General features: G+C 38.3%; 1 protein-coding gene across 6 annotated transcripts in view; it reads right to left on the bottom strand.

Moving 5' to 3' along the window:
* The window catches only part of ZNF521 (zinc finger protein 521), a 269,241-nt gene that overhangs the window by 146,197 nt on the left and 110,477 nt on the right, over nt 1-12,567 (bottom strand). For all 6 annotated transcript variants that reach the window (XM_073331350.2, XM_073331352.2, XM_073331354.2 and 3 more), the window contains one exon: nt 2,769-6,121. In XM_073331350.2, coding sequence (XP_073187451.1) covers nt 2,769-6,121 — 3,353 coding nt within the window. The remainder of the gene's footprint in view (nt 1-2,768; nt 6,122-12,567) is intronic.

Genomic DNA, 12,567 nt, shown 5'->3' with positions numbered 1-12,567 from the left:
CTGTCCCCAGTCCACTACTCAGAGCATACCTCTTTCTCAACGTCTAAACACTAATTACCACCCAGATTAGCATTCTATCTGTTATCTTAATGAGCTAATGCACTATGCATTAGCAGTAATTCAGGAACTTCTGAAACCCCTATAGCTCATTAAGTACAGAAACAATACTAGGGCCTCTCCACTTTTAGACATTTATCAACAGTTACAGTAACTTTTACTAACTAAAAGATCTGAAATTATATGCACATAATGAAAAAGGGTATTAGTGAACTATCTAGGTTTGTTCTCTATACAGGATGAACAAAGAAGAAAAAGAAGCTGAGCAGTTGCATCTTTTTAGTTCAAATGTAGAAACAATCATCTAAGGAGATATAAGTTTTAGTCTCACCTTCCACTTCTCCATTGAAAAACACTGTTTTAGTTTCCTTAGCACGTATGTCCATTACTTGAATAATGAAGGGTTTGCAGAACTATCCGTGGGACCACAACTCTTTATATTTCTCTCGCTTCAAAAGTTAGAAAGCTCCTAACATCCAGTTCAACATTTCAAACCACGTAACACGCAATAAACCAAATGGAATCTCTGCTCTATTTATCCCTATGGAAATTTTTTGTCACAATTTTTTAAAAAATTAGCTACTGGCAATGTTAAGTAGATACATTTTCCATGGGATGTTGTCATCTTACAAATCATATTCAAAACAACAAATGTCCTTATTTATTATAACAACACTTTCAGTTACTAACAGTTTTAGAAATCCAGTTTACTTTTCACTCATTTTTTAGACTTTGAATTTCTCTCTGTCTGAACATAAAAAATCTACGAAGTGAGTTTTGTTATTTATGATCACTTTCACTGCTACAGTCTGGGTCGCTGCAGATTGACAAGAGTTTAAATTTGAAATTTTTAAAAAACAAGACATGCTTTTTATCAGCCTTTGGCTTTGTGAAGCTTGTGGATGAGCTCTAAAAGTATTGACACTCTATAAGGGACTTAATAACCTTCTCAAAGTTATCGTGTCTGCCATGAGCAAAGGATTTGAGGGCCCAAAGGTCACTTATCTAGAGGCTAAAACTGCAATAACAGAAAACACAGTTTACAAACAGTGGATGGGGAGCTGATTGGCAACTTTAGGACATATGAATGAAAGGGCTGAAAAATGACCTAAAGATCTGTTATTTAAGAATTATCAGTCTGAAAAAAACATTTCATATGAAAATCCAAAGGCAGTAAATCTACTGAGAGTGAAAATTCTTTGAAACTATGTGGATTTTTGACTTCCCCAAACTGTTAAAGTGGTTGGTTTTATCAATGGAAAGCAGAGAGGCCAATCAGGTTACAGGAACTCTGATTATGACATCCTCCAAGCTCATGAAGCACAATAAAAATGTAGATGTTGAACCAATTCGTTAAAAAGTATAATAGCTTTTGAGGGTGCCAAGGAAATGGCCAACAACCTGGGAATATGTCTTAATGTACATGGTTTTGAGTGTGCTTGGGGAAACCAGGATAGGTTTTCAATGTGCCTGAGGAGCTAGGGACCTTTGTAAGCCTCAAGAAATTGCAAGTAATATCGGAGAAGAGTGAAATGGAACTAAGATGACTTTTCAAAGAAATAAGGCAAGTCAGCCTACCATGTGCTATTCTAAGGTATGTGTTTATCCTAGCAGATGGCATCACAAATATGGTGTGGTGGGAAAACAATTGTTTGGGCCCATTCTCCCCACCCATGCTACATCAATGTGCATCCCATAGCAAAGTTTAGCAAGACTTTGGGTACAAGCTACTTTTGGAAGAGAGAGAGAGAGTCTGTGTGTGTGTGTGTGTCTGTGTGTGTGTATTGAGCTATTAGGTTTCTTAAGTTGTTGAGAGTCCTATATGCAAGAACTCATCCCCAAAATGCTAATTAACTCATTTTATTCATTGAACGTATTAAGGCAAAAAAGACTCTCCCTTCACCTCCCACATGGATCGGTTGTGACATTTCCCTCCACCCTTAATACCACCCCCACATTATCTCTTAAGCTAATGTAAACAAGTGAGAGCAGAAGAAATCTTTCAAAAATTTGGGACTACTATTTATGTGTAATTTTACTTTTAAAGTTGTTCTGCATAGATGAAGTTTAAATCCTCAGGTACTTGGTGCATTGGTGACCTTGTGCTACCTAAAATATTGTTAATAAAAAGAAAATTAAAAATGGAATTGCCATAGAAAGCCCATTTCACCATTTACCCTAGGTAGGTGACAAATTGCTGAGTTTCATTTTAATCAAAGTACGGTAAAGACAGGGAAAATTAATGTCTGAAACATAATTTACAAAAATAACTCCCCAATTTGTTGTTCACAAATATTTTTTGAACGTTCATCCTTTTTGCCAGCATATTGGCTCTATGTATTTTAATTCTGTGTCATTAATACTCTATGCCATAAGCGCAAGCCATATAGCAAGGGATTCCGACTTGCAATGAAGCTAAGTTAAGATTCCAGATCTCAGTTGTGCTGGCATGAAGACTGGTCTCTCAGTAATACAGAAGACAATATCCTAGGGAGACTGGAATTAGTCCTATTCTACACCAATCAAGCCAAAACACAAGGCATATCAAAAAGCAAGTAATTGCTAGCTAACGGCTATGGGAGGAACTATTCCATGGTTCAATCTAAGCAGTTTCTGGCAAATAACAATAAGGCCTGAGAAAACGGCAGTGTAAAATGGGGAAGTTTTATCAAAAAGGTGAAAAGCAGCAACAGCAAAAGAAAAAATTTTACCTCATCAGATTGAGAAGGGCTGATTCTGGGCATTGGAGATACTTGTGGTGTTTTCAGCTGTGTACTGTTGCTGTCTGGAACAAGCTCTCTGTGGATTGACTGGATATGATTCTGTAGTTCACTTTCTGATTCAAATTTAACATTGCAACTAGAACAGCGAGTCTTCAGTCCCCCTGCCTTGCTTTTGTTCTCAATGGAACTCAAGTTCTCATTTTGACCCAAGCCTTGTCTGTTACTGCTTGAAGGGATGTTGACACTTGGACTACCACTTTTACTGAGATTAACACAAACAGCGCACAGACCATATGGCAGACCATTGATGTCAAGTTTCACTAAATCCTGTTTTGAGCGGAATTCCTTCAGGCAAGAAGCACATTTGTACAGTTTCTGAAGGTGCTGTGCACGCCCTGTGGACTGCACTGCAGAGCCATTTCCTGTTTTTTGCATGTGAAATGTCCCATGGATTTTCAGTTCCAAGGTAGAAGTCACTGTTTGCATGCATACCACACAGCGGAATCCTGTTAAGGAATTTCTCAAATCAGGGTGCATTTGGCAATGCTCTAAAAAATCCTCCTCACTCTGTAGAGGCATTTTGCAAATTCTGCAGTTTCCAGTGTCCAGGCTCTTACTATGTGTGACTTTATGTTCAGTAAGAGTCAGAAGAGATGGAAACCGCTCACCACATATTGGGCACATATAATGTTTCACTGGTCCCAAGTGTGTCTGCATATGTTCACGGAGCCCATTTTCAGAGAAGAATGTTCGAGAACACACATTACACTTGTAATTCCCTTTAATCAGCTCTGCCTTCTTCTTAACTATAGCACTTTCTCCAGGTCGGATGTTGTGGTCTCGAAGCTGATGATTCTGCAGGAGAGTTTCCATTGTGTATGCTGCTCCACAAATGTCACAACCGTACATGGGCTCTGATGTATCAACGTCTTCTTCACTGCCATCATGGCTATTATGTGACTCCTGGCTATTTGTCAACAAGGTCTGGAGCTCCACTTCTTCTTTCTGAACTTGCTCCGATGCTCCATTTGTTCCACAGTTTGGAGTTTTAGTTTCAAAAACACAGTGTTTTTCCCTCAAGTGTTTCTCTAGCAATATAATAGCATGAAAAGCTTTGCTGCAGAATTTGCAGTTGTATTTTTTGCTATGTGTAGTAATGTGGCACTGAAGCTCCACCTCTGTACCGAACGACTCGCCACAGAAAATGCACTTGTGCACTTTCCCTTGATTCTCCAGGTGATTGTGTTTAACATGAAGCTGTAGGTCAGTTTCATTACGGAAGTCCCAGTTACAAGATGTGCACCTGTATACCTTCTTTTCATTGCTGTGCTTCACAGCCAGGTGTAGTTGAATGGAGACTTTGGAGTCAAAAACCTCTTGACACAAGGTGCAGCGGAAGAATACAAACGTATGCATGTCAAGCAGGTGTTTTTGCAAGTCATCCACTGAAGTAAACTGCTTGTCACAGCTTTCACAGATATAGTATGTAGAAGTTATCATGAAATGAATTGTAACATGCTTCAGCAGCGACTCTTGGTTTGGAAACTCCTTGTTGCACTGAGGGCAGGTCAGTTTTGGCAGGACAGTGTCAAGGTGGGTTTTTAAATGAGTCTGAAAACCATCCAGAGACGTATACTTAGCACCACATTGATTACAGACATATTCACCTGCAGGACGTGGAGGAGCACCACCTACAGCTTGCATCATCTTTAAGGAAGTTTGCTCAATAGTTACAGGAGATAAGGGGCTCAAGGCTCTAGATTTCTTTCCATTGTGGATGTAATTCAATGCCAAAGGAATGTTCTTATGGTTCTCCTTGATATGCTTGTTCAATTTAAGGACACTGTTAAATATTGGAGAATTAGTACAGTAGGAACAGGAATATACTTCTACTACTGGATCTTTTGGGGTTCCAAGTACAGGGGAACCAAAACGGGAACTGCTAAGATCACAATGGACTTGTCTAATATGCTCTTCCAAAGAAGAATCAGTAAGAAATCCCATGTAGCAATGGGGACAAAAGAATGCATTACTGTCTTTAGCAGCAGGGTTTGCAAACCCATGAGAACATCGGATATGTTCCTGAAGAGTGTTGAGGTCATTAAATACTTCAGAGCAGAAGTTGCACTGGTAGACCATGGCAGGCATGGTAGAAACAATCAGTGCTGGGTCTGGAGCTTCATGAACTTGCTTAAGATGTTCATTCAGATTATAAAGTGAAGGTAACACCTCCAAACAATACTGACAGATATGCGCTTGTTCAGGTTTATCTAAATGCATAGTTTTCAGGTGTATCTGCAGAACTGCAAGGCTTGAAAATAACTGTTTGTTGCAATAAATGCAGCTATAGGTAACTTTTGCTTGCTTATTCGAAGGACCAGTGATATCTGGTACTTGTTGGGCTGCCCGCTTTCTTCCACGACCCTTTGTTATTGGGGGAGCCGTTTCTACCATTGTTGAACTATCCACCGAGAGGTTTGAATCTGGAGTGGTGCTAGATACTGAGGTGTAGCCAACAGTTACCAAAGAAGGGCTGTTGCTATGATTGCATGATTCGGGCTGCTGGTGACTATCCATGTGGCTGTACAGTTCTTCCACAGTATGGAAGTTCTCTGAGCAAATGCTGCATGAATTCTTCTTTTCACCATTATGAGCTTGCTCCATGTGATTTACAAGAGAACTTTCCTCTACAAAGAGTTCATGGCAATAAACACATTGAAGAGCAGCCCTGTCTTCATTAGGGGAACACTCGGGGTGGCATTCTGCTATGTGTTTCTGAAGATCTTCAGGGAAATCAAAGCCTTCTTCACACTGACTGCATTTCTGAGTGTCTTTCATTTTCCACTCCTCCATTCTGGAGGCAGACTGAGAACCATCCTTGTTTCTTTCATGAACCTGCATGTGACCATGCAGTGAACTAGACGAAAGGAATCCACGTCTACAAATGGCACATTTATATGGCTTGTTGGATGTATGAGTCTTTAAGTGAATTTTAAGGTGATCACTCCTTGAAAATGCCGCATCACATTCACTGCAGTGATACTTCTTGTCTCCCGTGTGAAGCTTTATATGGCGATCTCTGCTCCGCTTGTGTTTGAAGAGGCGACTGCAATATGTGCATTTGAAAGGGAGCTTGTCGCTGTGACTCTGCTCATGATGTTTTAAGTAGCTGAGCCGACTGAATGACTTGTCACAGAACTGGCACGGATAAGGCAATCCTGGGCCACCCTCTTCCTCACCAAAATCACAACCTTCTCCATGGCTTGGTGAAGTCTGGTCTTTGCTGGAAGGTGATGAAGCTGGCCATGAGCAAGTGGGGTCATCCTCAATATCCACTCCATCTGGAATGAGGAAAAAAAGTGCACATACGCTTATTCCCCTGGAGTTCAAAGGATACACTAAATGTGTATAAACATGCAAATAGCTGGAACAAATACGCAATGTACTAAACTTGAAATGGGATACTTTTCACCTCCAACAGCTTTTTTTTATCCCACATTTATTTTTATCAAACTGTAAAATATGAAAAGTTATTAAATAGTTCTGTGCCTATATTATCCTTTTATTGCTTTTTTATCATCCTCTCTCAGTTGCAGGATATATATTATACATTGACAACTTTATTAAAATGCAGATTTTAATATATTTAATGTTTCTTTTGTATCCATTGTAAAATGATTTGCATATTATGTGATCATCTGAAGAGTCCGTGAAAGAAGGAAATATTACAGAAATGATTTACAATTAATGCAGTCAACCCACATGCCTAGTATTTAATAAAAATTCCCTGTTCTTTTCCTCTATTTTTTCCCCCTTAAAGTTGGTTCTGAAAACAGAAATCTTTTCGGGGTTATTATTGATATAGACTTTGGTGCCCTCAACAAAATAATATTAAAAAATTACAAGGAAGGAAATGGACAAAAACCATAATAAAAGTGATGTCTTCTCTAAAAATAATGCTGCCAGAATCTCTTCAATAACTACCATTTGGTAACCTCAAGCCAGAAAATGGATTATTAAATGTTCAAAACAAACTAACAAATATTATTGTACTAAGTCAGCTGGGATCAAGGAAAATGAGAAAGTTTCACAAGAGCCAGTTCCCAACAGTGTATTTTGTTTCTAAAGTTCAAGAGGTTGCCCACCATTTCTTCCTTTTTGCAAAAGTCTCAGCCAGCTGAACTTCCTTAGTTAAATAGAACCTGTACTTTTAGGTGATCATAGACAAAGCAACTTGTGAAAAACTGGAAACAGGAAAAAATGATACATGATTATAGTAAAAACTGAAAGATTTATGAATAACAAAGAAACGACAAACAAAACACAAGCCAGCTATTAAACTAAACTAGTTATCCATGATATTACTTCACTTCTGGACCAGGTGAGTTTTAACTAAGTGCTTAACAGGTACCATCTGGGATTTTTGCAGCCTTCCTTTTAAACAAACAAATACACCGGACCCTCACTAGAACGTGCACCACCTATATAGCACGAATTCGCATATAACGCGGTCGCAGCCATGGATCCCAAATTTAATTACTTTAATTGCAATTCATTTTCATAGATTCATAGATAGATTCATAGATATTTAGGTCAGAAGGGACCATTATGATCATCTAGTCTGACCTCCTGCACAATGCAGGCCACAGAATTTCACCCACCACTCCTAAAAAAGACCTCACACCTATATCTGTGCTATTGAAGTCCTCAAATTGTAGTTTGAAGACCTCAAGGAGCAGAGAATCCTCCAGCAAGTGACCCGTGCCCCATGCTACAGAGGAAGGCGAAAAACCTCCAGGGCCTTCCAATCTGCCCTGGAGGAAAATTCCTTCCCGACCCCAAATATGGCGATCAGCTAAACCCTGAGCATATGGGCAAGATTCATCAGCCAGATACTACAGAAAATTCTTTCCCGGGTAACTTGGATCTTACCCCATCTAAAAACCCATCACAGGCCATTGGGCCTATTTACCATGAATATTTAATTACCAAAACCATGTTATCCCATCATACCATCTCCTCCATAAACTTATCGAGTTTAATCTTAAAGCAAGATAGATCTTTTGCCCCCACTACTTCCCTCGGAAGGCTATTCCAAAACTTCACTCCTCTGATGGTTAGAAACCTTCGTCTAATTTCTAATCTAAATTTCCTAGTGGCCAGTTTATATCCATTTGTTCTTGTGTCCACATTGGTATTGAGTTTAAATAATTCCTCTCCCTCTCTGGTATTTATCCCTCTGATATATTTATAGAGAGCAATCATATCTCCCCTCAACCTTCTTTTAGTTAGGCTAAACAAGCCAAGCTCCCTGAGTCTCCTTTCATAAGACAAGTTTTCCATTCCTCGGATCATCCTAGTAGCCCTTCTCTGTACCTGTTCCAGTTTGAATTCATCCTTCTTAAACATGGGAGACCAGAACTCCACACAGTATTCCAGGTGAGGTCTCACCAGTGCCTTATATAACGGTACTAAAACCTCCTTATCCCTACTGGAAATACCTCTCCTGATGCATCCCAAGACGACATTAGCTTTTTTCACAGCCATATCACATTGGCAGCTCATAGTCAACCTATGATCAACCAATACTCCAAGGTCCTTTTCCTCCTCCGTTACTTCTAGTTGATGCGTCCCTAGCTTATAACTAAAATTCTTGTTATTAATCCCTAAATGCATGACCTTACACTTCTCACTATTAAATTTCATCCTATTCCTATTACTCCAGTTTACAAGGTCATCCAGATCCTCCTGTAGGGTATCCCTGTCCTTCTCTAAATTAGCAATACCTCCCAGCTTTGTATCATCTGCAAACTTTATTAGCACACTCCCACTTTTTGTGCCCAGGTCAGTAATAAAAAGATTAAATAAGATTGGTCCCAAAACTGATCCTTGAGGAACTCCACTGGTAACCTCCCTCCAACTTGACAGTTCACCTTTCAGTAGGACCCGTTGTAGTCTCCCCTTTAACCAATTCCCTATCCACCTTTCAATTTTCCTATTGATGCCCATCTTATCCAATTTAACTAATAATTCCCCATGTGGCACAGTATCAAACGCCTTACTAAAATCTAAATAAATTAGATCCACTGCGTTTCCTTTATCTAAAAAATCTGTTACTCTCTCAAAGAAGGAAATCAGGTTGGTTTGGCACGATCTACCTTTTGTAAAACCATGTTGTATTTTGTCCCATTTACCATTGACTTCAATGTCCTTAACTACCTTCTCCTTCAAAAATTTTTCCAAGACCTTGCATACTACAGATGTCAAACTAACAGGCCTATAATTACTTGGATTTTAATGTGGTCCCCGCTATAACGCGGTCCCCGCAGTACCACACATGGATCCCAAATCCTGCGTTCTAGCGAGGGTCCGGTGTACTGTGGTTTAATGACTACATTTCTCTTAGTATAAAAACTTTAAAAAAAAATACAAAAAATGCCCAACAGCTCCATCTAAAGCAAATTATTCTTTATTCCCTTCCAGGGGCAACATCGTTGTCTTATTTCCTTTTAAAAACAAAGTTGATTAAGATAATACTATAGAAAATGACTGAATAAACCCATGGGGAAGGTATTTTTCTTAAGATATTTTTCAACAAATGCTAAGTTTCTTAACATCTACAACCCTCTCACAAAGAAACTTATCATATTAACATGAAAAGTTAGAGTTGGCTTTTATCATGTAAACAAATTCCAAGCCTGCTTTCTTTAAGGTAACAAGATTTTACTAGATTATCAGCCTCCTGCTTATCCACAGGAAACAGATGAGGATTCATTCCTTTCCTGCCTCTAGAAACTGATGACAACGCCATCTCACTATCAATGCCAGATGGCAACCATCTAACTCTGAGAAAACAACCAAACACCAATCCTGGAACCCTGCCCATTGCAACAATGCTTTTCAATATAAGTTGAAAACTGCATTTTGTATCCTCTTGTTTGACTCTGAAAGAGAGGTTTTTACAAATTATCTACACATGACACATACACACACACACAGACACATGCATACGCACACACACACACTATCCAATTGGCCTACAGAAAAGACATTTAAACAAATTGACTCAAAAAAATTAATCGTGATTAAAAAACTAATTGTGATTAATCACAGTTTTAATCGCACTATTAAATAATAGAATACCCATTGAAATTTATTAAAAATGAAATTTTTTGATGTTTTTCTACATTTTCAACCATATTGATTTCAATTACAATACAGAATACAAAATGTATGGTGCTCACTTTATATAATTATTTTTATTACAAATATTTGCACTATAAATATGATAAAAGAAATTGTATTTTGCAACTCACCTCAGACAAGTACTGTAGTGCAATCTTTATTATGAAAGTGCAACTTATAAATATAGATTTTGTTGGTTACATAACTGCACTCAAAAACAAAACAATGTAAAACTTTAGACCCTACAAGTCCACTCAGTCTTCCTTCTTGTTCAGCCAGTCGCTCAGACAAACAAGTTTGTTTACATTTGCAGAAGATAATGCTGCCCACTTCTTGTTTACAATGTCACCTGAAAGTGAGAACAGGCATCCACATAGCATTGTTGTAGCCAGCATCATGATATATTTACATGTAGGGTTGCCAACTCTGATTGAAGCTATTCTGGGAAACTTTTTTCCAACATAACAATGTCATTTTCTTAAAATATCCTATTAAAATCTCCTGGATTGCTTTCAATAGTCACCAAGAGTTCAATAGTTCAGACTGTGTGCTGAGTCATCATACAAGATTACTATAATATGAAATATATGGCAGAATGCAGGTAATGCTGGGGACTGGTCCTGCTTTGAGCTGGGGGTTGGACTAGATGATCTCCTGAGGTCCCTTCCAACCCTGACATTCTATGATTCTAAGACAGAGCAGAAGATATACAATTCTCCCCCAAGGAGTTCAGTCACAAGTTTAATTAACACATTATTTTTTAACGAGTGTCATCAGCATGGAAGCACGTCCTCTGGATTGGCGGCCGAAGCATGAAGGGGCATACAAATGTTTAGCATATCTGGCACATCAATACCTTGCAATGCCAGCTACAAAAGTGCCATGCAAATACCAGTTCTCACTTTCAGGTGACATTTTAAACAAGAAGCGGGCAGCATTATCTCCTGCAAATGTAAACAAATTTGTTCATCTGAGTGATTGGCTGAACAAGAAGTAGGTCTAAGTGGACTGGTAGGCTCTAAAGTTTTACATTGTTTTATTTTTGAATGCAGGTTTTTTTGTACATAATTCTACATTTGTAAGTTCAACTTTCATGACAAAGAGATTGCACTATAGTATTTGTATTAGGTGAATTGAAAAATACTATTTCTTTTCTGTTTTTTTACAGTGCAAATATTTGTAATAAAAATAAATATAAAGTGAGCACTGTATAATTTGTGTTCTGTGTTGAAACTGAAATCAATACATTTGAAACTGTAGAAAACATCCAAAAATATTTAAATAAATGGTATCCTATTATTGTTTAACAGCGTGATTAATTGCTTGACAGCCCTACAAACAAACAATCCTACCATCTTGTTGAACAGATGACAAAGGTGTTTATTTTCTTTCAAAATATCACTCCTTCCAGGTACTAACAACCTATCATCTACTAAAATACTTAACAAAGCTTTTCATTGTTCAAGATGGATACTAAATAATTACTGGACAGTTGGGTTTTTTTAATTGTTATACTAACGGCTGCTTCATTCACACAAGCCGCCTGATGAAAATCTACATTCTTCACTTTCAAATGGCTGGTTTTGGCTTAAAAACTAGAGCAGGTAGCAAAACAGGACAAAAAATTCAATTTTTAATCTCCCCCCGACCACCTTTACACATTTTTGTCACCATTTTATGTTGAGTGAAATTTTCCAGCAAGCTTTGTTAAAACGAACAAACACACACACACCCTTTGTCCTTTAAAAATCAAATACATGCCTGACAGATGAACCAGTACACTGCTGGCAGGTAAACAGGAATTTGTGTCATGCAACTGAGCAAAGAAAAGTAGTCTGCAACTGCCTAGGCTACCATATTTTGGAACCAAATTTAGTATTAAATTGTATTACCCTATCCAGGCATGACATATTTTTGTATAAATGTTTGGAGAAATATACAAGAAGTGTTATAAATAGTGCACAGTCACTGGCACTGTACTAAATCACTTCCTTCTTGTGGCCACTGTCTGCCTGGTTTTACCTATTACATAACCGTTCCCTTTAGCTTGTAAATCTCGAATGGATGGCAAGCAAGCTGCAGGGCCAGGTTCAGGTTTCAGGTGTGACCAAGATATAAGAAAATGGTGGCCCCCTTCCTTCTCCCCCATCCAAGTCCCTTTGTTTGTTTGGAGAATGCTCCTTTAGCTTTTATACAAGGTTAAAAAAAAAAGTAGAAGGGGAACAGAGTTAATAGAGTACAAAAGCCTTTCCTTTGCAGCATTTTTATGAATCAAGTCCAAAATGATTCAGTGCAATAACCCTCAGCATAAAAAAAGAAATCTCATTTAAAAAAAATTAAGACTTGCAAAGACTAACTTCTGCAATTATATTTTAAAATTGGAAATTTACTTCTTCAGTGTGATAAAAGGAGCTATTTGCCTACTAAAACATGGGGAATCCCCCCAGATAACATCAGTGTAAGGCAATAGCAGGCTCCTTATTAAAAATTCTACACACACTCCTCTCTACACCACTTTAATGCTGCAGTGTGGCTTCATGAAAAGGGCCACAAGGAGACCAACCACGAAGGGATGAGGTAAAGGCTTCTGCATGTACTTTTC

Source organism: Lepidochelys kempii, chromosome 2 (genome assembly GCF_965140285.1).
Source record: "Lepidochelys kempii isolate rLepKem1 chromosome 2, rLepKem1.hap1, whole genome shotgun sequence".
Classification (NCBI taxonomy): Eukaryota; Metazoa; Chordata; order Testudines; family Cheloniidae; genus Lepidochelys; species Lepidochelys kempii.
Note: the sequence above shows the minus strand (reverse complement) of the source record. Positions and strands in the feature narration are given on the sequence as shown.